General features: G+C 40.2%; 1 protein-coding gene across 1 annotated transcript in view; it reads right to left on the reverse strand.

Moving 5' to 3' along the window:
- Positions 1-3907: 3907 nt before the first annotated feature.
- The window catches only part of LOC128666766 (oocyte zinc finger protein XlCOF7.1-like), a 68987-nt gene continuing 50036 nt past the window's right edge, over positions 3908-22858 (reverse strand). Inside the window, exons 6-10 of the mRNA XM_053721550.1 lie at positions 22271-22369; positions 20239-20349; positions 9120-9227; positions 6708-6812; positions 3908-4656 (exon numbers count right to left, since the gene is read on the reverse strand). Coding sequence (XP_053577525.1) covers positions 4037-4656; positions 6708-6812; positions 9120-9227; positions 20239-20349; positions 22271-22369 — 1043 coding nt within the window. The 3' untranslated portion in view covers positions 3908-4036. The remainder of the gene's footprint in view (positions 4657-6707; positions 6813-9119; positions 9228-20238; positions 20350-22270; positions 22370-22858) is intronic.

Here is a 22858-nt window from a genome sequence, read left to right on the forward strand (position 1 = left end):
GGAGGGAGCTATTTCTACTCTGGCTAAGCGTACAACTATACCTATTGAAGACAGTTGTGCTTTCATTGATCCTATGGATAAAAAACTAGAGGGTCTCCTAAAGAAAATTTTTGTTCATCAAGGTTTTCTTCTTCAACCTATAGCGTGCATTGTTCCTGTAACCACTGCAGCTGCCTTTTTGTTTGAGGCTCTGGAAGAGGCTCTTCAGATGGAGACCCCACTAGATGATATTCTGGACAGAATTAAGGCTCGCAAGTTAGCTAATTCTTTTATTACAGACGCCGCTTTTCATCTTGCTAAGTTAGCGGCAAAAATTCAGGTTTTGCCATTTTGGCGCGTAGAGCGTTATGGCTTAAGTCCTGGTCAGCTGATGTTTCATCTAAATCTAAGCTTTTGTCCATCCCTTTCAAAGGTAAGACCCTATTCGGGCCTGCACTGAAAGAGATCATTTCAGACATTACTGGAGGGAAGGGTCATACCCTCCCTCAGGATAAGTCAAATAAGACAAGGACCAAACAAAATAATTTTCGTTCCTTTCAAAACTTCAAGAGTGGTCCCACTTCCTCCTCCTCTGCTGCAAAACAAGAGGGGAACTTTGCTCAATCCAAGCCAACCTGGAGACCTAATCAGGCTTGGAACAAGGGTAAATAGGCCAAAAAGCCTGCTGCTGCCACTAAGTCAGCATGAAGGGGTAGCCCCCGATCTGGGACGGGATCTAGTAGGGGGCAGACTCTCTCTCTTTGCTAAGGCCTGGGCAAGAGACATTCAGGACTCCTGGGCAGTAGAAATTGTAACCCAGGGATACCTTCTAGATTTCAAGGATTCTCCTCCAAGGGGGAGGTTCCATCTTTCTCAATTGTCTGTAAACCAGACAAAAAGAGAGGCGTTCTTACGCTGTGTAGAAGACCTTTATACCATGGGAGTGATCTGCCCTGTTCCAAAAGCAGAGCAGGGGCAGGGGTTCTACTCCAATCTGTTTGTAGTTCCCAAAAAAAGAGGGAACCTTCAGTCCAATTCTGGATCTCAAGATCCTAAACCAATTCCTAAGAGTCCCATCCTTCAAGATGGAGACCATTCAGACGATCTTACCATTGATCCAGGAGGGTCAATATATGACCACCGTGGACCTAAAGGATGCGTATCTACACATTTCTATCCACAAAGATCATCACCAGCTTCTCAGGTTCGCCTTTCTGGACAAGCATTATCAGTTTGTGGCTTTTCCCTTCAGGTTGGCCACGGCACCACAAATCTTCACGAAGGTGCTAGGGTCTCTTCTGGCGGTTCTAAGGCCGCGGGGCATAGCAGTGGCGCCTTATCTAGACGACATTCTAATTCAAGCGTCGACTTTCCAACTAGCCAAGTCTCATAACGGACTTAGTGTTGGCCTTTCTAAGATCTCACGGGTGGAAGGTGAACGTAAAAAAGAGTTCTCTTTCCCCCCTCACAAGAGTTTCATTTCTAGGGACTCAGACTCAGTGGACATGAAAATATTTCTGACGGAGGTCAGGAAATCAAAGATTTTGTCCACCTGCCAAGCTCTTCACTCCATTCCTCGGCAGTCAGTGGCTCAGTGTATGGAGGTAATCGGTCTAATGGTAGCGGCAATGGACATAGTTCCATTTGCTCGCTTGCATCTCAGACCACTGCAACTTTGCATGCTCAATCAGTGGAATGGGGATTATGCGGATTTATCTCCTCAGATAAATCTGGATCAAGAGAACAGAGACTCTCTTCTTTGGTGGTTGTCACAGAATCATCTGTCCCAGGGAATGTGTTTCCGCAGGCCAGAATGGGTTATAGTGACGACAGACGACAGCCTTCTGGGCTGGGGTGCAGTCTGGAATTCCCTGAAAGCACAGGGTTTGTGGACTCGGGAGGAGGCTCTCCTACCGATAAATATTCTGGAATTAAGAACGATATTCAATGCTCTCCAGGCATGGCCTCAGCTGGCTTCGGCCAGATTCATCAGGTTTCAGCCGGACAACATCACGACTGTGGCTTATATCAATCATCAGGGCGGAACAAAGAGTTCCTTACCGATGATAGAGGTCTCAAGGATAATCCGATGGGCAGAGGCTCACTCTTGCCATCTGTCAGCGATCTATATCCCAGGTGTAGAGAACTGGGAGGCAGATTTTCTAAGTCGTCAGACTTTTCATCCGGTGGAGTGGGAACTCCATCCGGAGGTGTTTGCTCATCTGGTTTGGCTATGGGGCACACCAGAATTGGATCTGATGGCGTCTCATCAGAACGCCAAACTTCCTTGTTACGGTTCCAGGTCAAGGGATCCTCAGGCTATACTGATAGATGCTCTAGCAGTACCCTGGTCGTTCAACCTGGCTTATATGTTTCCACCTTTCCCTCTCCTTCCACGTCTGATTGCCAGAATCAAACAGGAGAGAGCATCAGTGATTTTGATAGCGCCTGCGTGGCCACGCAGGACTTGGTATGCAGACCTGGTGGACATGTCATCTCTTCCACCATGGTCTCTGCCATTGAGACAGGACCTTCTGATTCAAGGTCCATTCAAGTATCCAAATCTAATTTCTCTGCGACTGACTGAACGCTTGATTTTATCAAAGCGGGGTTTCTCTGAGTCGGTCATAAATACCTTGATTCAGGCTCGAAAGCCTGTTAGCAGGAAAATCTATCATAAGATATGGCGTAAATATCTTTTTTGGTGCAAATCCAAAGGCTTCTCCTGGAGTAAAATCAGGATTCCTAGGATTTTGTCTTTTCTCCAAGAGGGATTGGAGAAAGGATTGTCAGCTAGTTCCTTAAAAGGGCAGATATCTGTTCTGTCTATTTTGTTGCACAAGCGTCTGGCAGATGTTCCAGACGTTCTGGCTTTTTTGTCAAGCTTTAGCTAGAATTAAGCCTGTGTTTAAACCTGTTGCTCCGCCATGGAGTCTAAATTTAGTTCTTAGAGTTCTTCAGGGGGTTCCGTTTGAACCCATGCATTCCATAGATATTAAGCTTTTATCTTGGAAAATGTTGTTTCTAGTTGCTATCGCTTCAGCTCGAAGAGTTTCTGAACTATCTGCATTACAATTTGACTCACCTTATCGTGTGTTCCATGCTGATAAGGTGGTTTTGTGTACCAAGCCTGTGTTCCTACCTAAGGTTGTTACTAACAGGAATATCAATCAGGAAATTGTTGTTCCTTCTTTGTGTCCTAATCCTTCTTGTAAGAAGGAACGTCTGTTGCACAACTTGGACGTGGTTCGTGCTTTAAAGTTCTATTTGCAGGCAACCAAAGATTTTCGTCAAACATCTTCTTTGTTTGTTGTCAAAAGGCTACGGCTACCTCTCTTTCCTTTTGGCTGAAAAGCATCATCCGTTTGGCTTATGAGACTGCTGGACAGCAGCCTCCTGAAAGGATTACAGCTCATTCTACTAGAGCGGTAGCTTCCACATGGGCTTTTAAAAATGATGCTTCTGTTGAACAGATTTGTAAGGCTGCGACTTGGTCTTCGCTCCATACCTTTTCAAAATTTTACAAATTTGATACTTTTGCTTCTTCGGAGGCTATTTTTAGGAGAAAGGTTTTGCAAGCAGTGGTGCCTTCCGTTTAGGTTCCTGTCTTGTCCCTCCCTTCATCCGTATCCTAAAGCTTTGGTATTGGTATCCCACAAGTAAGGATGAATCCGTGGACTCGGTACATCATGCAAAAGAAAACAAAATTTATGCTTACCTGATAAATTTCTTTCTTTTGCGATGTACCGAATCCACGGCCCGCCCTGTCTTTTCAAGACAGATGGTATTTTTTTCTTAAAAACTTCAGTCACCTCTGCACCTTATAGTTTCTCCTTTTTCTTCTTTAGCCTTCGGTCGAATGACTGGGGGGTGGAGTTAAGGGGGGAGCTATATAGACAGCTCTGCTGTAGTGCTCTCTTTGCCACTTCCTGTTAGGAAGGATAATATCCCACAAGTAAGGATGAATCCGTGGACTCAGTACATCGCAAAAGAAAGAAATTTATCAGGTAAGCATAAATTTTGTTTTTTCTATAAGTCCTTTGATATATATGTAGTTCTAAACACCAGTGGAAAATGGTTTCTCTACTGTATGAAGTTTACGATGAAAAACAAGACTTGATTTACGGTAAAAACATTTCCCGCACTCTAAACAGGAAAACGTTTTCTCTCCTGTATGAATTTTCATATGAGAAATAAGACTTGATCTCTCAATAAAACATCTACCACATTTTGAACATGAAAATTCTTTCTCACTTAAATGTATTTTCTGATGGGTAATAAGATGTGATTGCCAGTAAAAACATTTCCCACATATAGAGCAGCAAAATGGCTTCTCTCCTGTATGGACTTTTTTATGATAAGTAAGACTTGACTTCCAGGCAAAGCATTTCCCACATTCAGAGCATGAAAATGCTTTCTCATCTATATGTATTTTCCGATGAGTAATGAGATTTGGTTTCTGGTTAAAACATTTCCCACATATAGAACATGAAAATACTTTCTGTCCTGTATGAATTTTCTGATGAGCAACAAGATGCGATTTCTGGGTAAAACATTTCCCACATACAGAACATGGAAATAATGTATTTCCCATGTAGCTTTGCTGATCTTCAATGAAACTGAAAGAAGCACCTGCACTCTGGAAATGACTAGGAATATTTGAGCTCATGGCTATATCTGTTGAGAATAAACACAGAGTAAAGTTATTTACTTATGTTGAAATTAACTTTATTAGAAGGTTAAACACCATTTAAGAGACTATAGTTTATTTAAACAGTGGTAAAACCTTAATCCTTGGGTACATGTGAATAATACAATTGTGAGTGTATGGGTGAGGGCTGCTCTAATAATATTTACATTATGATCTACATACTTAAAGGGATTGTAAAGTTTAATAAATTAAAGCCTAAAAATACTCTTAAAAACATGGGCACTTTAATTCATTAAACTTTACAATGACGCTTCTTTTTTAAAATATTTACCGTTGCTTTATAGAAAGCAGACCGGCAATCCTCTGCCCGCATCTCCTGCTGTATTTAGCATATTGATAATGAATCCGGCTTCCTCCAATCGTTGTGTGCCCCACGAGCTGGACCCCAAAGGGGGCACAAAACAATTGAAGGAAGCCGGATTCGTCATCGATCTTCTAACTGCAGCAGGAGTGGCGTGCGGAGGATTGCCGGTCTGCTTTCCCTAAAGAAAGGTAAGTATTTTAAACTGCCCCTGTTTTTAAGAGTATTTTTAGATACCGGGCTTTAATTCATTAAACTTTACAAATCGCTTTAAAGGGATATTAAACCCTTCTTGCCCGGCACAAGTGTTTACACCAGAACTTTGTTCCAAAGTAAAACACTTGCTGCAAAAATTAAATCACGCGATCGTCAATGCAATCACGTGATTTCAAGGCCGGTATCAGATCATGGGGGACCTATATTTCTAGCATGTCCCCAGTCCAGTCTTGAGTTTGTCAAAAGGGGGAGGCTGTAGGACGCCTTATAAATTTAGGATGTTCCATGACGTCCTTCGACGTTAAAAGGCCCAGCGCTGTTAAGACGGCAACTAATGGCGTGAAGGGGTTAAACAGTACAAGATTCTAATATAACATGTTTAATTATGTGTAGTTAAAAAAAACTTTAATTTTTTTTTGTCCCTTTTTCCCGCATTTTAATTCTGAAAATTGTCGTTTTTTTAAATTCCACTGAGTTTTTATAAAGTAATGGATGCCGCCATGTCTAAACTTAAGTTTTAATTTTATCTCACTGTCCTGCTGCAAACAATTAGGAAGAGATATAACACAGGCAATAAAACCCGACTAATACAGACAAGGTTTTGTGGGTTTACACAGTTTATTGTCTGGTTTATAGTTCTTTCTCTAATTGTTCTCCACAGAAGACAGAGATAAATAGAAAACTATTTCAAACATGGCAGCACTCATCACTTTATAGACTCTAGAGTCGTCTATAGAAACTAAACTTTTACACCTATAATACGACAGTTACAAGTAACTTTGGCTTCCTTGCGTTTATATAAATATGTTTAATTCACAGCCTTGAATCTTACTACTCTCATTAGTGCTGGATTTCTCATTAGGCAGATTAAGCAGTGGCCTAGGGGCACCTTCTCGACTTATGTGATGTTACAATCTACACACTGATGATAAATCAATGTCTCTAGGGAGGTAGCACTAGCGCAGATACAGGAAACAGATCAGGATGGCATCTGGGGTATCTCTTTACTTCATACTGAGATTATGGAGCAACACACCTTAGGAATAATTATTTCAGATGATTTAAAGGTAGGTAATAACTACAATAATGTGACAGTAAAAGACAAGAGGGCAGTAGGTTGTACATGAATAGATACAAGCAGCAGAAAACAAATGAGGTTTCTATGCCCCTTTATAGATCACAAGTCAATTCTAACCTTGTATACGGTGTACAAACCTGGAGACATCAAATTTAAAACAAAATTCATTAAAGGGGGCTTGTAAAACAGGACGTGGTTTCAAAACCATCATTTATAAAGAAAGGCTGTGTATTGCTTGTGGGAAAGAATGTAACAGTCATATAACAGAAGATTATTATCATTAATTTGTAATTTGCCGCCAAATTCCGTAGCGCTGGATAACAGATGTTTTTAAGGGAATTAATAAGAGTTCATAAATAAAATAAAAAAGTTTAAAAAAAAAGTTGCCTTTTATGAAAAGAGGACAATGAATCTGCACTAACCTGTACTGATAGTGTCACAGATTTCCTGCTTCACAACTTCCAGTCTATTTACATACAGATCATTTGTTTGCTCAGCATTAAGTGTAACTTTAGTCTTAACATCACCTGTATAAATCATATAAATATGGTCACATTTTAGCTTTCTAGCACTGCACAAGAATGTGACACACATACACTCAACTGTGCCCCCTTTGTCTATTAGACATGTCACATGTACACTTACTTGTGCCCTGCACCCCTAAGACACATTTCATGTGTAAACTCAACTATGCCTTGCGTCTCTTAGACACGTTACAAAAGTACACTTACCTGAGCACTGCTTCCCTCAGACACGTCACACACAAACACTCACCTGTGCCCTGCATCCCTCAGACATATCACACACATTCACTTACCTGTACCCTGTATCCCTTATACACATCACAGTGATTACACACATACACTCACCTGTACCCTGTATCCCTCAGACACATCACATACATTCACTTACCTGTACCCTGTATCCCTCATACACATCACAGTGATTACACACATACACTCACCTGTACCCTGTATACCTCAGACACATCCACTCACCTGTACCCTGTATCCCTCAGACACATCACACACATACACTCACTTGTACCCTGTATCCCTCAGACACATCACACACATACACTCACTTGTACCCTGTATCCCTCAGACACATCACACACATACACTCACCTGTACTCTGTATCCCTCAGACACATCACACATATACACTCACCTGTACCCTGTATCCCTCAGACACATTACACACATACACTCACCTGTACCCTGTATCCCTCAGACACATCACACACATACACTCACCTGTACCCTGTATCCCTCATACACATCACACACATACACTCACCTGTACCCTATATCCCACAGACACATCCCACACATACACTCACCTGTACCCTGTATCCCACAGACACATCCCACACATACACTCACCTGTACCCTGTATCCCTCAGACACATCACACACATACACTCACCTGTACCCTGTATCCCTCAGACACATCACACACATACACTCACCTGTACCCTGTATCCCTCAGACACATCACACACATACACTCACCTGTACCTTGTATCCCTCAGACACATCACACATACACTCACCTGTACCCTGTATCCCTCAGACACATCACACATACACTCACCTGTACCCTGTACCCTGTATCCCTCAGACACATCACACACTCACCTGTACCCTGTATCCCTCATACACATCACACAAATACACTCACACATCACACAAATACACTCACCTGTACCTTGTATCCCTCATACACATCACACACATACACTTACCTGTACCCTGTATCCCTCATACACATCACACACATACACTCACCTGTACCCTGTATCCCTCAGACACATCACAAACATAAATAAGGATAGGTAACTTAAATCTGTGAGAGAAATTCCACCAATTGTGCCCTATCAGAGTCAGAGCTAGATTTGTATTTAGTTAGAAAAAATGTTTTTCTTGTCCATTCATACACTAAAGTTTATTAAATGAAAATATTTAACCACACATACATTTAGCAAGAGCTAAAAATTAAAAACACTACACCCAAGTTGAGCTATGGTTTTTAAATTAATCTGAAATCAGCATCAAAGGTATCTTGCAGCAAAATAATAAATATAGGCTAAGCCCTTACAATCCGAGGGCTAGTTTAAGTTTAAATTTTACCAAGCGTTTTTTGTGAAACGTACGTCAGGGGTCCTCTGGGATAAGCTTTGTCTTTCCCTTCTTTTTAACTTGCTCACCCTTGTTGGTCTGGTAAAATGCAGCTTTAAAAAACTTGGTAAAATTTAAACTTAAACTAGCCCTCGGATTGTAAGGGCTTAGCCTATATTTATTATTTTGCTGCAAGATACCTTTGATGCTGATTTCAGATTAATTTAAAAACCATAGCTCAACTTGGGTGTAGTGTTTTTAATTTTTAGCTCTTGCTAAATGTATGTGTGGTTAAATATTTTCATTTAATAAACTTTAGTGTATGAATGGACAAGAAAAACATTTTTTCTAACTAAATACAAATCTAGCTCTGACTCTGATAGGGCACAATTGGTGGAATTTCTCTCACAGATTTAAGTTACCTATCCTTATTTGTAAGTCTATTTACAATTACTTGTTAGTTGTACCTTGTCCTTAACTTTAAATCTGTGGCAGGAGGTATTGGTGGTTAGGAGATTATAAAACTCAAATTGGGCTATTCTCCCTTAACCACTAATCTCCTGTTTATAATATACTCTGCCCTACCCCCACCCACTCTCACTTTAAAACATCACAAACATACACTCACCTGTACCTTGTATCCCTCATACACATCACACACATACACTTACCTGTACCCTGTATCCCTCAGACACATCACACACATACACTCACCTGTACCAATATTGTCACATATTTCCTGCCCTGCAGCTTCTGGCATATTTTTGAGCCACTGATCTTCTGTATGTTGTGTGTTACGTGACATTGTAGCACTATTTTCACCTGAAGTAAAAAAAATCAATTAAAAAAAATCACTATTTATAGTCTCTATATTTTCTTTTTAAAAATGAGATTAAAATGTTGCAGTATTTAGTATTTATATCTTACAGCATGATTTAGGGTCTTTGGAATAAAAGATTAATTAAAACGTACATAAATGGTTACCACTGATGCTGTTGTTGGCAAGGCTCAAAGGGATAGTAAACCCAAATTTTTCTTTCATGATTCAGATAGAGCAGTGATTTTAAGCAACTTTCTAATTGTTATGGTATAACCCGGATATCAAGGGTTAATACCAGATGAAAGATGCCCTGAATACGGGATCAGCAACACACGAACCCAGTTAATTCCACCCCCAAACATGAGACCAAGCTCCATCTTGAGGGTAAAACAGAATGTGTTTTATTGAGGGCTATATGCCCAGTATTTATGCAGGTCTCCCACCTGGTTGACACTCCCTAGGTGGGGGATTGGAAGAGTATAGTACATTAGATAGAGGGAATACGCCCTTTTACAGGATACAATAGAATTACATTACTTAACCAAATAAACAATGAAACACAAGAAAACAAGGGAGTCCTTCTTGACACCTGGCAGTCTGATTAAACAATGTGAACGCGTATCACTTAAAGGGACAGTCTACACCAAACAATTTTTTATTTATGGTTAAATCTTTTTTATTCAAAATTTAAATGTGCAATACAAAAACAAGTCAGTCACTATATAATAGTAGATACAGTATTTAGCCTCTTTACATAAAAAAGGAAAGTCTGTATAGTCCCAAGGCCTTATTAAGTGTTCATTAGGTCCCTGTAAAACAGGCCATTTGCTTTATATTAGTCTTGGTCCCTGAGACTCCATTTCACATTAGACTCCATCTTAAGGTCCCCCAAAGGACAAAAACAATACTCATGACCATGTAATAACTAACTCACTCCAAGGTCCCCCCAGAAGGAGTCCATAACGTTCCAGGCTTTTGACTTTTTGTATGAGCAGGATCAGATTAACATATCATAAACTTATACAATTAAACTAATAAAACTGTAAAAACACACAATAGGTATTATCATACTGTTAGCAAAACTATTATCTTCACTTCATCCCAATCCCTCATCTTCAAATACATTAGTTTGCTCCGTTGCACAAGGACTATGTGGAACTGCAATGTATTTATGGATCTATAGTGGCGATTTTTCTTTAATGTGGTTCTCCCGCCTCACCCCCCCCCCACCTTCCCCAGACACATCAACTATGTTTGCTATGTTTTCTCCTTCTCCTCCCAACATCCAATAGTACCATACTTTCTGAAAAGTGTCGGATGAGCCCTGCATGTGTGCAGCCGATTCAAACATAGATTATGTTTATTTGTATTTGGACATCATTTCCGACCACACAGGCACACCCGCCTTCCAGTACCTTGCTATGCTGACCCTAGTAATAGTGCATAATATCCTGATAAAGGCATTAATGTGTTTATTGAAGTTGGGTAGGCTTTCGTGTAAAAGAGCTTGTGCTATGTCTAGATGAATACTTTCGTCTAAAAGACCACTCAAGAGCCTAGAGAGATTCTTCCATATAGAATTAACCCTGGGACACTCCCACCACATGTGGAGGTAGGTTCCCACCTCTTCACACCCCCTGTAGCAGAATCTAGATCCACCTCCAACCAAATGCACTGTCTGAATCGGGGTCAGGTACCACCTAAAGGAGGTCTTTATAATGTTTTCTCTAAGGTCTGCACTTAATAAGGATTTACACGAGTTATAGAACATCTTATCCCAATCTTCCTGTTCCTTTTCCACCCCCAAATCTGCCTCCCACTTGAGTATTAACGGGGTCTTAGATTTAATTCTAGCTGTCTGCAAGTCAAGGTAAATAAGCGATACTGCATGTTTAGGCCTACTGGGGGAACTACACAGTCTCTCTAGATTTGTAATACTTTTAGAGGTACTTTTGGAAATATATGTGCGTATCGCTGATGCGATTTGTAAGTATAAGAACCACTGGAGTGGCAACGGTTCGATTTTTTGACTCAGTTGTGAATAGGATATGGGCGCCCTGTTACTCACCAGGTCTGCAACTCTATAAAGTCCCTTATTCTCCCATTTACCCACCATTGGCCTCTAGTCGGGATTTAATAGGTATTTTAGAGGTATTTTCAGTGAGTTTACCGGAAAGATGTTGTTGGGCCCTCTAGCTGAATTCCATTCCTTTATTGACAATTTGGTAGCTGAAGAGAGTTGTGACACCCCCTCCCTCTTCACCCCTGACTCCCATATGATATCTTCTGGAGAGTTGAGATTCCACAACTCAGACTCCAGAACCAGCCAAAGGATGTTGCTATCTCCCCTACCACACAGGGAAATCTGTGCCAGCCTAGACACCTTTTAATAATCCTGCAAATTTGGCAACCCAACCCCTCCCAAATGTCTATGTCTGGTGAGAAGCTGAGATGATACCCTAGCCTGTTTCTTATTTCTGAGGAAATTGTGAAGGGCCGATTGGATTGAGTCAAGGTCTTGCTTATTAACTTTTATTGGTAAAACTCTAAATAGGTACAAAACCCTTGGCAGGATATTCATTTTAATGGCTGTCAGTCTCCCATACCATGAGAAGTTATATGTCTGCCATCTGTTAAGGTCTGAGCGAATTTTCTTGAACATTGGGAGGTAATTTTGTCTGTACAGGTTAGAAGAATGTGGTGTCAGGTTTATTCCCAAGTATTTAATACTATTTTTGGACCATCTGAATTCAAAATTGGTTTCAATAGTTTTCATTGTGTGTTTTGGAAGATTAATGGGGAGGGCTTCGCACTTATCCAGGTTAACTTTATATCCCAAGATAGAGGAAAACTCTTGGATAGTGTTATACAGGATGGGCGTCAGGAGTGGCTTCGTTATTGTCAGCAAAATGTCATCCGCAAACAGGATGATCTTATGGGTGGACCTCCCAATCTGCAATCCCGATATTCCCGGGTTATTCCTAATTGAGGCGGCAAGGGGCTCTATACACAACGCAAATAAAAGTGGCGAGAGGGGGCAACCCTGCCTGGTACCGTTTCGAATTTGAATAGTTGTGGACTGATGTCCAATTGCCCTAACTCGTGCCGAGGGGTGAGAATAAACATTCTGAAGTGCCGTGAGAAAGGGACCATGTATCCCCCTTTTTTCCATTACTGTCCACATATATTGCCAGTCCACTCTGTCAAATGCCTTCTCTGCATCCAGGGACAGGCGCAGAGAAGGCACCCTATTATCAGTCAGATAGTCCGCCACCACTGTCATTCTCCTAACATTATCAGGAGCTTCCCTCCCCATAACAAAGCCCACCTGGTCTGGATGTATCATCGTTGGGAGTATCTGTTTGAGTCTATTAGCCATCACTTTTGTCACTATTTTTATGTCCTGATTTATTAACAATAAATAATTATTACAATATTTCGGATTTTCCCTGGTTTTGGCAATACAACAATTTTAGCTTGGAGCAATTATAACGGGATCTCATGGCCTTCCATAACATGGTTTGCAAACTTAATTATATGTGGGATTAAAACAGACTTAAATAATTTGTAGTACTCACCAGAGAACCCGTCTGGTCCCGGTGCTTTCCCTGGTTTAAGGTCTTTAAGGACTGCCAGGATTTCTCCTTGCGAGATTTTGGCGTTGAGTAATTCACAATCTTTTTCTGAGATAACACTTAAATTTGCAGAGTCCAGAAAGTACTGCTGTAATTGCTGGGTATTATTTTTATAGTTTACTTTCTTACCGTCGTAAAGACCTCCATAATAGCTTGCAAATGTCTCCACAATCTCTTGTGGATGGGATGTTAAATGACCCAAAGTGTTCCGCAAGATTGGGATTGAGGATGCCTGATGGGTGTCCCTAATTTTTTTGGCTAAATATTTGTCCGGCTTGTTTGCATAGAGAAAGTAATTTGTTTTCAGCCTGTGAGCCGCCCTGATGGAATGCTCATTTAAGTATTTTGCTAGGGACTGTTTATTAAGTTGTAGTGAGTGAAGTGTGGTGGCCGAGTAAGTCCATTTATGAGAGCGTTCTAATTCCTCTATCTCAGAATACAGTTGTGAGAAATGTGTCTTAGTTTTTTCAATAATGAGTAACCCCCGGATTACTGACTTATGTGCTGCCCAAACTGTTATGGGATTAATGGTCGAATCTAAGTTAATGTTCCAATATTCCCTTAATGCTTTCATTAAGTCATTCTTGGTTTGGGGATTTTTTAAGCAAGAGGGGTCGTATGTCCAAGTTTGCGCCCTATTTGGGTCTCTTATGTCAAGTTGAACTTGGGTTATAGAGTGGTCTGACCACACACACATGTATGAATACCAGATGACCTAAGAACCAGCTGTAGAATTTGACTAGTGAAGATGTAGTCCAACTTGGTATATGTTTTATGGGCTGCTGAATAGAATGTTGTGTCTGTGGTCAGACCATGTAGTGTTTTCCATGTATCAATTAGGGAGTGAAGACTCAGAGAGTCCATAATGGATTTGGCCATGGACCTAAGTCTCCCCCGTTTTTTAGAGGTTATGTTAGAGGGTATATGTATAAGATTTTGGATGTCTAGGTTAAAATCTCCTGCCAGTATTACTCGCATTCTAGACCAATTAGTTAGCAAGTGTGAGATTTTTTTGAAGAAGGCATTCTGTTTCTCATTCGGGGCATACACATTACATAATACTACATCCACTCCTTGAATCTGGCCCTGTACCAGTATATATCTGCCCTCCTTGTCAACTATTGTTTCCCCGTGTACAAATGACAGAGAATGATGTATTAAGATGGAAACTCCTCGTTTCTTTGTGTTTGATGTGGCATGATAATGATGCGTGAATTCTCTTGACCAGTACTTGGGAATGGAGGAACTAACAAAATGTGTCTCCTGGAGAAACACAATGTTGGCATGTAGGTTTCTATACTGTGTAAGAGCCGTGCGTCTCTTGACGTCAGAATGTAGACCCCTCACGTTGTGCGAGAGCAAGTTAATATTGGGAAGGGTCATCTTGGGGCATAATGAGAGGTGCCTATGCTTTGGTTGGGAGTGGGAACTAAACCTGCTTGCTGTCTCAGAGAGACCCCAGGGGGGGGGAGCAACAGGAGAACCAGTCAACTTGTTAATTATACCACCTCTACCATGAGAGACAACAAAGTCTCCCCAATGGAGAAAAATTTCCATAGGCAAAAATGCCTGATATGTGATTGGGTGTGATTTGAAGTGAGTGCAACCACCTATTGTAAACCTAATAAGTTTAAACACAAACATAAACATAAATCTAAAAACAATATCACTCATTTACCTTAAACCCAACCCCTCCTGAAAAGAGTATAGAAAAGTAAAAAAGTTTTAGAATAAAGTAAAAAAGGTAAAGAGAAGAGGCAAGTAGAAGAAATGAAAGAAAGAACAGAAAAGGTAAAGCATGCAGTCAGGAGAGTTGGATGACAACCAATCTTCAGTTAAAGGCATTGAGTATAAACAACCAGATATTTGACAAATGTACAATTCTAAATATTAATTTTCATGAAAATTATACCCTTATGAATAATTAAGGAGTAATAAAAAACAGGAAAAGGATATGGATAGAAATAACCCATGTGCAAACCCTGTGCACATGTTCTGGAAGACTCTGAATCATCTAGAGGACTCCTCTAACAAGGTCCAATATAGTCCGATGATCAACAGGTTAAAGGTAGATCCACTGCCTATTATGCGGTTATAGGTTGAAACTTCATGTTTTGGGTTTCTTGCCCCCTCTGGTGATCTTTGTCCACTTGCCTTTAGAAGAGGAGCCCCTGGGTTCTATGGGGTCAAAAGGTTTCGTAGTTGGCGTAGTATTTGGGAAATCTGGCAGATCCAAACCCAGATTTTTGCACGCCGAGGGCACCTCCTCAAGGGATCTGATGATTATTGGTTTGCCCTCTTTTGCCACTATGAGGGCAAATGGAAAGCTCCAACGATATGGTATTTGGTGTTTTCTAAGGAGGGCTGTGAGTGGTCTTAGTGTATTGCGGCGCTGTAGAGTGCGTATACAGAGGTCCTGATAAAACTGTATCACGTTTCCCTGGAATTTAAATGTGGGATTTTGACGTGCTGCCTGTAGAAGTTTTTCTTTCTCAGGGAAGCGCAAGAGTTTAATAATGACATCTCTAGGCGGTAAGTCATCCTTAGGTTTGGCTCTAAGGGCCCTGTGGGCTCTCTCTATTTGAAAGGAGTCCTCCGTGCCATCTCCTGTAATTGCACGAAACAATTGGTGTAAATATGAGTTTAAGTCCTTATTTAAGACAGATTCTGGGACCCCCTTAAGTCGCAGATTGCACCTCCGTGACCTGTTCTCTAGGTCCTCCAATTTTTCTTGGAGCTCCTGAATCTCTTGTTGTTGCGAGCAGATGGATTGGGAAAGCGTGGAGACATCCTCAGATATCTCTTCCTGGTTAGTCTCCAGGGTGTCTACCCTATTGCCAATTTCTGTGATGTCATTCTTTATTTCTTTTAGGCTTGCAGCCACCGTGGAGTGGTGATTATCTATTTTGTTCCAGAGCTTTTCAAAATTTGTGTCTATATCCTTTTTGGAGACTAATAGTTGTAAGTCTGCCTTTGTAGCAGGAATTTGGTCTGCTGGGGTTAACCCAGAGGACTCCATGTCTACTTCCTCTTCAGTTCTGACTCCGTGTTTTCAGGGAGTTTATTTGCCTTTGAAGTTTTAAAGAAAAAGTCCATAGATGTTGTTTTGGAAGGTTTATCTAGTTTATTTGTTTTTCTGGTAGACATGATAGTTCTGTGCACTATATATCTCTTGAGGCCAACAGATTATAAAAGGGGTCTGATTTTATCAATTCTCAGTCAGTGGATGTGCTCCAATAACTATACATTCCTTCTGCTGCTGAATACTACAAGTCATTACAGACTGCAATACACTCCCCTATTTCCTCCTCCTGCAGAGTATATGGTTAAAAGGCAAGTTAGGGAATGTATTAATATAGCCTGTATAGTTTGCAGAATGTCCCCCTCAGCTTGCCCCAGCTCAAGATTTAAGGAGTAGTTGTCTTTACTACTGTGATACACACATGCTAAGGGACCCCTGTTAGATTGCCGTATCTTAGGTTTTGTTGCGCGCCTTTATATCAACTGCGTCATTAGCTGCCACTTCACAACCCCCACTTGTCTCTAATAAATCTTTTTATTCTCACCAGCATTCATCTTCTCGTTGTTCCCCTTGTGTGATGATGGGAAGAGTATTAGAGTCGTAGTTTGATCTCCAGCTTAGGGTCCTGTTGCGGTGCCTGTTACCCACGTGTTAATGGCGGATCGATATCACGGTATCCATCTCCCTGCATCACGCCGTTAGGTGTTTGCTTTCAAACCTCTATTTCACCTGACTGTTGCGGTGTCTGTATATCCGGATGCAAGCGGAGATGGGCCCCTTCAGCTCCTGTACTTTTGGGCACCCTGCAGCTTATATCTCTGTCACAGGCCTTAGTCGCCCGCTCCCAGGCCGGTCTATTTCTGCGCCCACAGTGGCGATCCGGACCAAAGAGATTTAGCCCAGCAATAAGGGTTCCTTTTCCCTCTAATGTGTCTGGTCCTTCACATTATACGCCTTAGTTATGCCTTATTCCAGCTCCTAACTGCACAGAGCTCTTTACCTAAACCTCCATCTTAGAGCTCAGTCAGGCTCCGCCCCCCACAATTTCTTATTTAAAAAGATAGATAATCCCTTTATTACCCATTCCCTGTTTTTGCATAACCAACAGTTATATTAATATACTTTTTACCTCTGTGATTACCTTGTATCTAAGCCTTTGCAGACAGCCTCCTTATCTAAGTGCCTTTGACAGACATGCAGTGTAGTCAATCAGTGAAGACTGCTAAATAACTCCACGGGAGTGAGCACAGTGTTATCTATATGACACATGTGAACTAGCACAGTCTAACTGTGAAAAACTTTCAAAATGCTCTGAACTAGGAAGCGGTTTTCAACGGTTTAGAAATCAGTTTGAGCCTAGCTAGGTTTAGCTTTTCAAAAATACCAGCAAGGGAACAAAGCAAATTTGATGATAAAAGTAAATAGGAAAGTTGTTTAAAATTGCATGCCCTATCTGAATCATGAAAGTTTAGTTTTGACTTTACTGTCCTTTTAAACTTAATTACAGTAAACAATAGCTGATGTCAGGAAACCTGTTTTCAGAAAATAGTTTCCCAAAGCTGAACAAAGTTAACCCTTCCAGTACTGACAGAGGAGTCTGTCACACTAATTTACTCCTATTATCATTTTTTCTTCATTCTCTTGCTTTCTTTATTTTAAAAAGAAAGAATGTAAGCTTAGGAACTACATTTATCCACCAATCAGTAAGCCCTAGCCAGGTGCTGAACCAAAAATGGTCCGACTCAAGTTTGTATTCCTGCTTTTTCAAATAAAGATAGCAAAAGAACAAAGATAATTCGATAATAGGAGTAAATTAGAAAGTTGCTTAAAATTGCTGCTCTATCTGAGTCATGAAAGAAAAATGTTGGTTTTAGTGTCCCTTTAATAACACTTCACGTATGTAAGGGAACGCTTTGCCTCAATACATCATCATTATCCACATGAGTTCACATCTTCTGTTATTTTGTTTGTTTTGTTTCCAAAGTAAAAAAGAAAATATTTAAGAATCTAAAGTAAAGGTGGTTAGTGATCTGCGTATCACGCAACTGCTGTCATTTCTGTGCACTTGTTAAGTGAACTGCGCATCACATACAATAGATCATCTACTGATTGTAACTATGACTGTGAAATTCTTATATTTATTATTCATATGTCAATCTCTCAATAAAAAGAAAATAAAAAAATGTGAAAAACTGTCATTGACATTGTACACCAACATTTCTTTTCACATTTGTTTTGCAAATGATACATTTACCCAGTCTCTGGGTGAGATTTGGTAATACAGTAATGCTTTGTGTATTATTAAATACAATTCTAATTAAAAGTGACATTAAACACTTTGAGATGGTAATATATTATAGAGCTGCAACAACTAATCGGCATAATCAATAATAATCGATTATGAAAATAGTTGTCAACGAATCTCATAATTGATTAGTTGGTTGGCAATTAGTTGGTCTGTGCACGGCAGCAGCTGCTTAAGCTCCTGCACATGGTATTGTGTTTTATGGTTATGCCCTTAGCCTAAAGGACGTCTACAGATGTTTACTTTTCACTTTTTCAGGGTACTATAAGTTTCTTTTTAAGTTTACAACTACTCCTGTCTTATGTGTAACCCAGAAATAAAATAGGAGTCATTATTTGGATTGTTTATATTAAATCAGGTGATTTGGGACTGTGCTTTGCATGATATAGCGCAGAGCTGGTTATTTACACCTAGCCCTAGATTGATGGCATTTGTTATATGAATTTATGTCACTATTATCTGTTTGCACAATTTTTAGCAGATCACTTGCTACTGCTGATTATATGTACTGTATAGATAAATGTGTAAGGCTGTGTCCTGTTACCAATATATAGTCTTTAGCCCTTTTGCCTTTTTTGTGTTGCTTTTTTTTAATATTTTTAAATAATTGGAATATGTACCAAATTCAACATCTGTAAGTATATATCTGTTATATTAGGAGTGGACTAGATATTTTCCCCCCTAACCTTATAACTGGTTATTTACCATTGCATATAGATATTCAAGATATTTTTTTGTTAGAATGAAGTCCAGGCTTATTTTGTTAAGAGGCCCCTTGCATTGGTGGAGAGCTAACAAAGATAAATAGCCCACCTTTGTGAAATTGGCAAACCCCTACTTATGCATCTCAGGCACCTCAACACCATCTGAGCGCATCTTCTCTGCTGTAGGCAAAATAGCTTGCAAACAAGAGAGTTAGGGGTCGATTTATGAAGCAGCGGATGCTGCTTCCGACCCACTCTGCTTCAGTTTCGCCTAAAGCGGAAGTTAAGAAGCAGCGATCCATTACAGGGTTTTTGTGAGTAGTTTTTTTTTTTTTTAAATAAAATCCATTATAAAATTATTAAATGTTGCAAAACCACACTATAACCTATTTATCTTACCTTACAATGTATAAATGCACTTATATCACAGTAACAGTCCCTATACCTAACATGGGGACAATACAGTACTAGTATTCCAACAGCCCCTATACCTGACATGGGGACAATACAGCACTAGTATTCTAACAGCCCCTGCACCTGACATGGGGACAATACAATGCTAGTATTCCAACAGCCCCTATACCTGACATGGGTACAATACAGCACTAGTATTCCAACAGCCCCTATACCTGACATGGGTACAATACAGCACTAGTATTCCAACAGCCCCTATACCCGACAAGAGGACAATATAGCAATAGTATTCCAACAGACCTTATACCTGACATGGGGATAATACAGCACTAGTATTCCAACAGTCCCTGTACCTGACATGGTAACAATACAGCACTAGTATTCCAACAGTCCCTGTACCTGACATGGTGACAATACAGCACTAGTATTCCAACAGTCCCTGTACCTGACATGGTGACAATACAGCACTAGTATTCCAACAGTCCCTGTACCTGACATGGTGACAATACAGCACTAGTATTCCAACAGTCCCTGTACCTGACATGGTGACAATACAGCACTAGTATTCCAACAGATCCTATACCTAACATGAGGACAATACAGTACTAGTATTCCAACAGCCCCTGTACCTGACATGGTAACAATACAATGCTAGTATTCCAACAGCCTCTATACCTGACATGTGACAATACAGCACTTGTATTCCAACAGCCCCTGTACCTGACATGGGGATAATACAGCACTAGTATTCCAACAGCCCCTATACCTAACATGAGGACAATACAGCACTAGTATTGCCACAGCTCCTATACCTGACATGGAGACAATACAGCACTAGTATTGCAACATCGCCTATACCGGACATGGGGACAATAGAGCAGCTGCACTCAGACAGGTGTAATAATTGTGCAGATTATCACATGTATCACTCACCTGCGCACAGACATGAATCAGTCTCAGCTTGTGTTATCGTCTTCATAAGTCTCTCTTCCTCTCGTTCCTCACAGATTATCTCTGTAACTAGATTATTATCATCACTGTGATCTGTTAATTCCAATACAGAAATAAATTATTTGGTATTTTTAGTTAAATGTATTTTTGTATATTTATTAAAGGGACATCATAGTCAAGATTTTTATTTGATTTAGCTAAATAAAACAGAACCATAAAATATGTATTTTTATTTTTTTTATTCAAACCTAAATATTCCAGTTGTGAATATATCAGTTTTTATCTTATTGGGTTTGTGAACTCTCTCCCTGTCCACTAATAGCACAGGGGGAATTGTCCTTATTAGCAAAAGATAATTAAAAGTATAGGAAAGTTAAAATTAAGCTTACGTGATGATACTTTTTAATTCACTTCTGATTCTAATTTACTTTGTTCTCTTGGTATCTTTTGTTAAAAAATAATACGTGCATAACCTACACTACTAGTAACTAGCTGGTTATTAATGACTGCATACTTTGTCTCTTGTTATTGGCTCATCAGATGTTTTCAACTAGCTCCCAGTAGTATTGCACTATTGCTTCTATATAACATGACACTTGTATATCCCTTTAAAGCTGCATAAGCACAAACACACATCTGCCTCTAGTTTTATTTTCAAATGTAAACAGAGTTTTCTTAAAGGGACATGAAACCCAAAAACATTCTTTCATAATTTAGATAGAGGGTGCAATTTTAAACAACTTTTAAATTTCCTTCTATTATCTAATTTGCTTAATTTCCTTGATATCCTTTGAAAGCATATCTAAATAGGCTCCGTAGCTGCTGATTGGTGGCTGCACATAGATGCCTCGTGAGATTGGCTCACCCATGTGCATTGCTATTTCTTCAACAAAGGATATTTAAAGAATGAAGCAAATTAGACAATATAAGTAAATTGTTATGTTTAAGATTGTATTCTCTATCTGAATCATGAAAGAAACATTTTGGGTTTCATGTCCCTTTAAAGGGACATTGTACTGTGAGACTATTACACATTAAATAAAAAACAGCATTTGCTAAAAAAAAAAAAAAAAGTTATTTACTCAGTATTGTTTTAATACAGGTACCAAAAAAATTCTGGCCCATCACCAGTACGGCTGTAATGCCAGTAATAGTACCTCATTTGCCAGTGCCCATGTGACTGCTGCACTCTGCTTATGTGCAAATATAATCAGGCAACATCATTTACCAGCTCACTGTACTCACTTTGTGCCGAGCAGGAGCAGAATTAAAGCTTGTGCACATCAGTGCTAGATGTTACACTTTATGCATCTTTGTAAAATACTGCAGGTCTATACACACCCTATACACAAACTATACATACACACTACACACACACCCTATACACATACTATACAGAACCACAATACACACACACACACACTATATACACACACACACTATATACACACACACACAAACACTATAGAGAACCACAATACACACACTATACAGAACCACAATACACACACACTATACAGAACCACACACACTATACAGGACCACAATACACATACACTATACATACACACACTATACAAAACCACAATACACACACACACTATACAGAACCACAATACACACACACACACACACAATATACAGAAACACAATACACACACACCATATACACATACTATGCACACACTATACAGAACCACAATACACACAGATACACACACTATACAGAACCACTACAATACACAAACACACAGTACGCAAAGCCACTACAATACACACAATACACAAAGCCACTACACAGAACCTACCTGCACTGCCACTGTCACACACGTGCATCTACCTGCACTGCCGCTGTCACACACGTGCACCTACCTGCACTGCCACACACGTGCACCTACCTGCACTGCCACACACGTGCACCTACCTGCACTGCCACACACGTGCACCTACCTGCACTGCCGCTGTCACACACGTGCACCTACCTGCATTGCCACTGTCACACACGTGCACTTACCTGCACTACCGCTGTCACACAATTCCTGCTCCGCAGCTTCAAGCCGACACGTTACACTCGGAACTTCTGTTTGATCGGCTACATCAGCATTAATATCACCTGTCAGATTATTTATAGTTTAGATTTTATTTTCACTCCAGAAACTGATGTTTAAATTACAAATCACACAATCAAAGTATTAATAAGCAGCGCTACAGTGTAACCTAAACAACCAGTGGAATAAACTTAGTTGTGAAGTATGTGCAATCAATCTATGGCTGGGCACTGCACCAATAATTCACATCAGATCCATTCAGTTCACAAACCACCATACGGATTGCAGCTGTACTTCCACTCGTCAGTTTCCCTTCCACAACATTAGATCTATAGCGAACTCTGAATCAAGGTAGTTTTATCAAACACATATAAAGCGCAATAACCAATGCACTTACTAAAATCAACTTGAAATATGTTCCGCACATTGGGACCCATCTGGTAAGTAACCGCTGCTTCCTTTACACACCGCTTGTGGCGGTTTCTAATAAGGGTACTTGGTTGGCCCTATTTACAGGTACCTACAAATGTACTAAGAGTCTATGCAGCATGTGC

The sequence above is a fragment of the Bombina bombina genome, chromosome 7 (genome assembly GCF_027579735.1).
Source record: "Bombina bombina isolate aBomBom1 chromosome 7, aBomBom1.pri, whole genome shotgun sequence".
In the NCBI taxonomy this organism is placed as follows: Eukaryota; Metazoa; Chordata; class Amphibia; order Anura; family Bombinatoridae; genus Bombina; species Bombina bombina.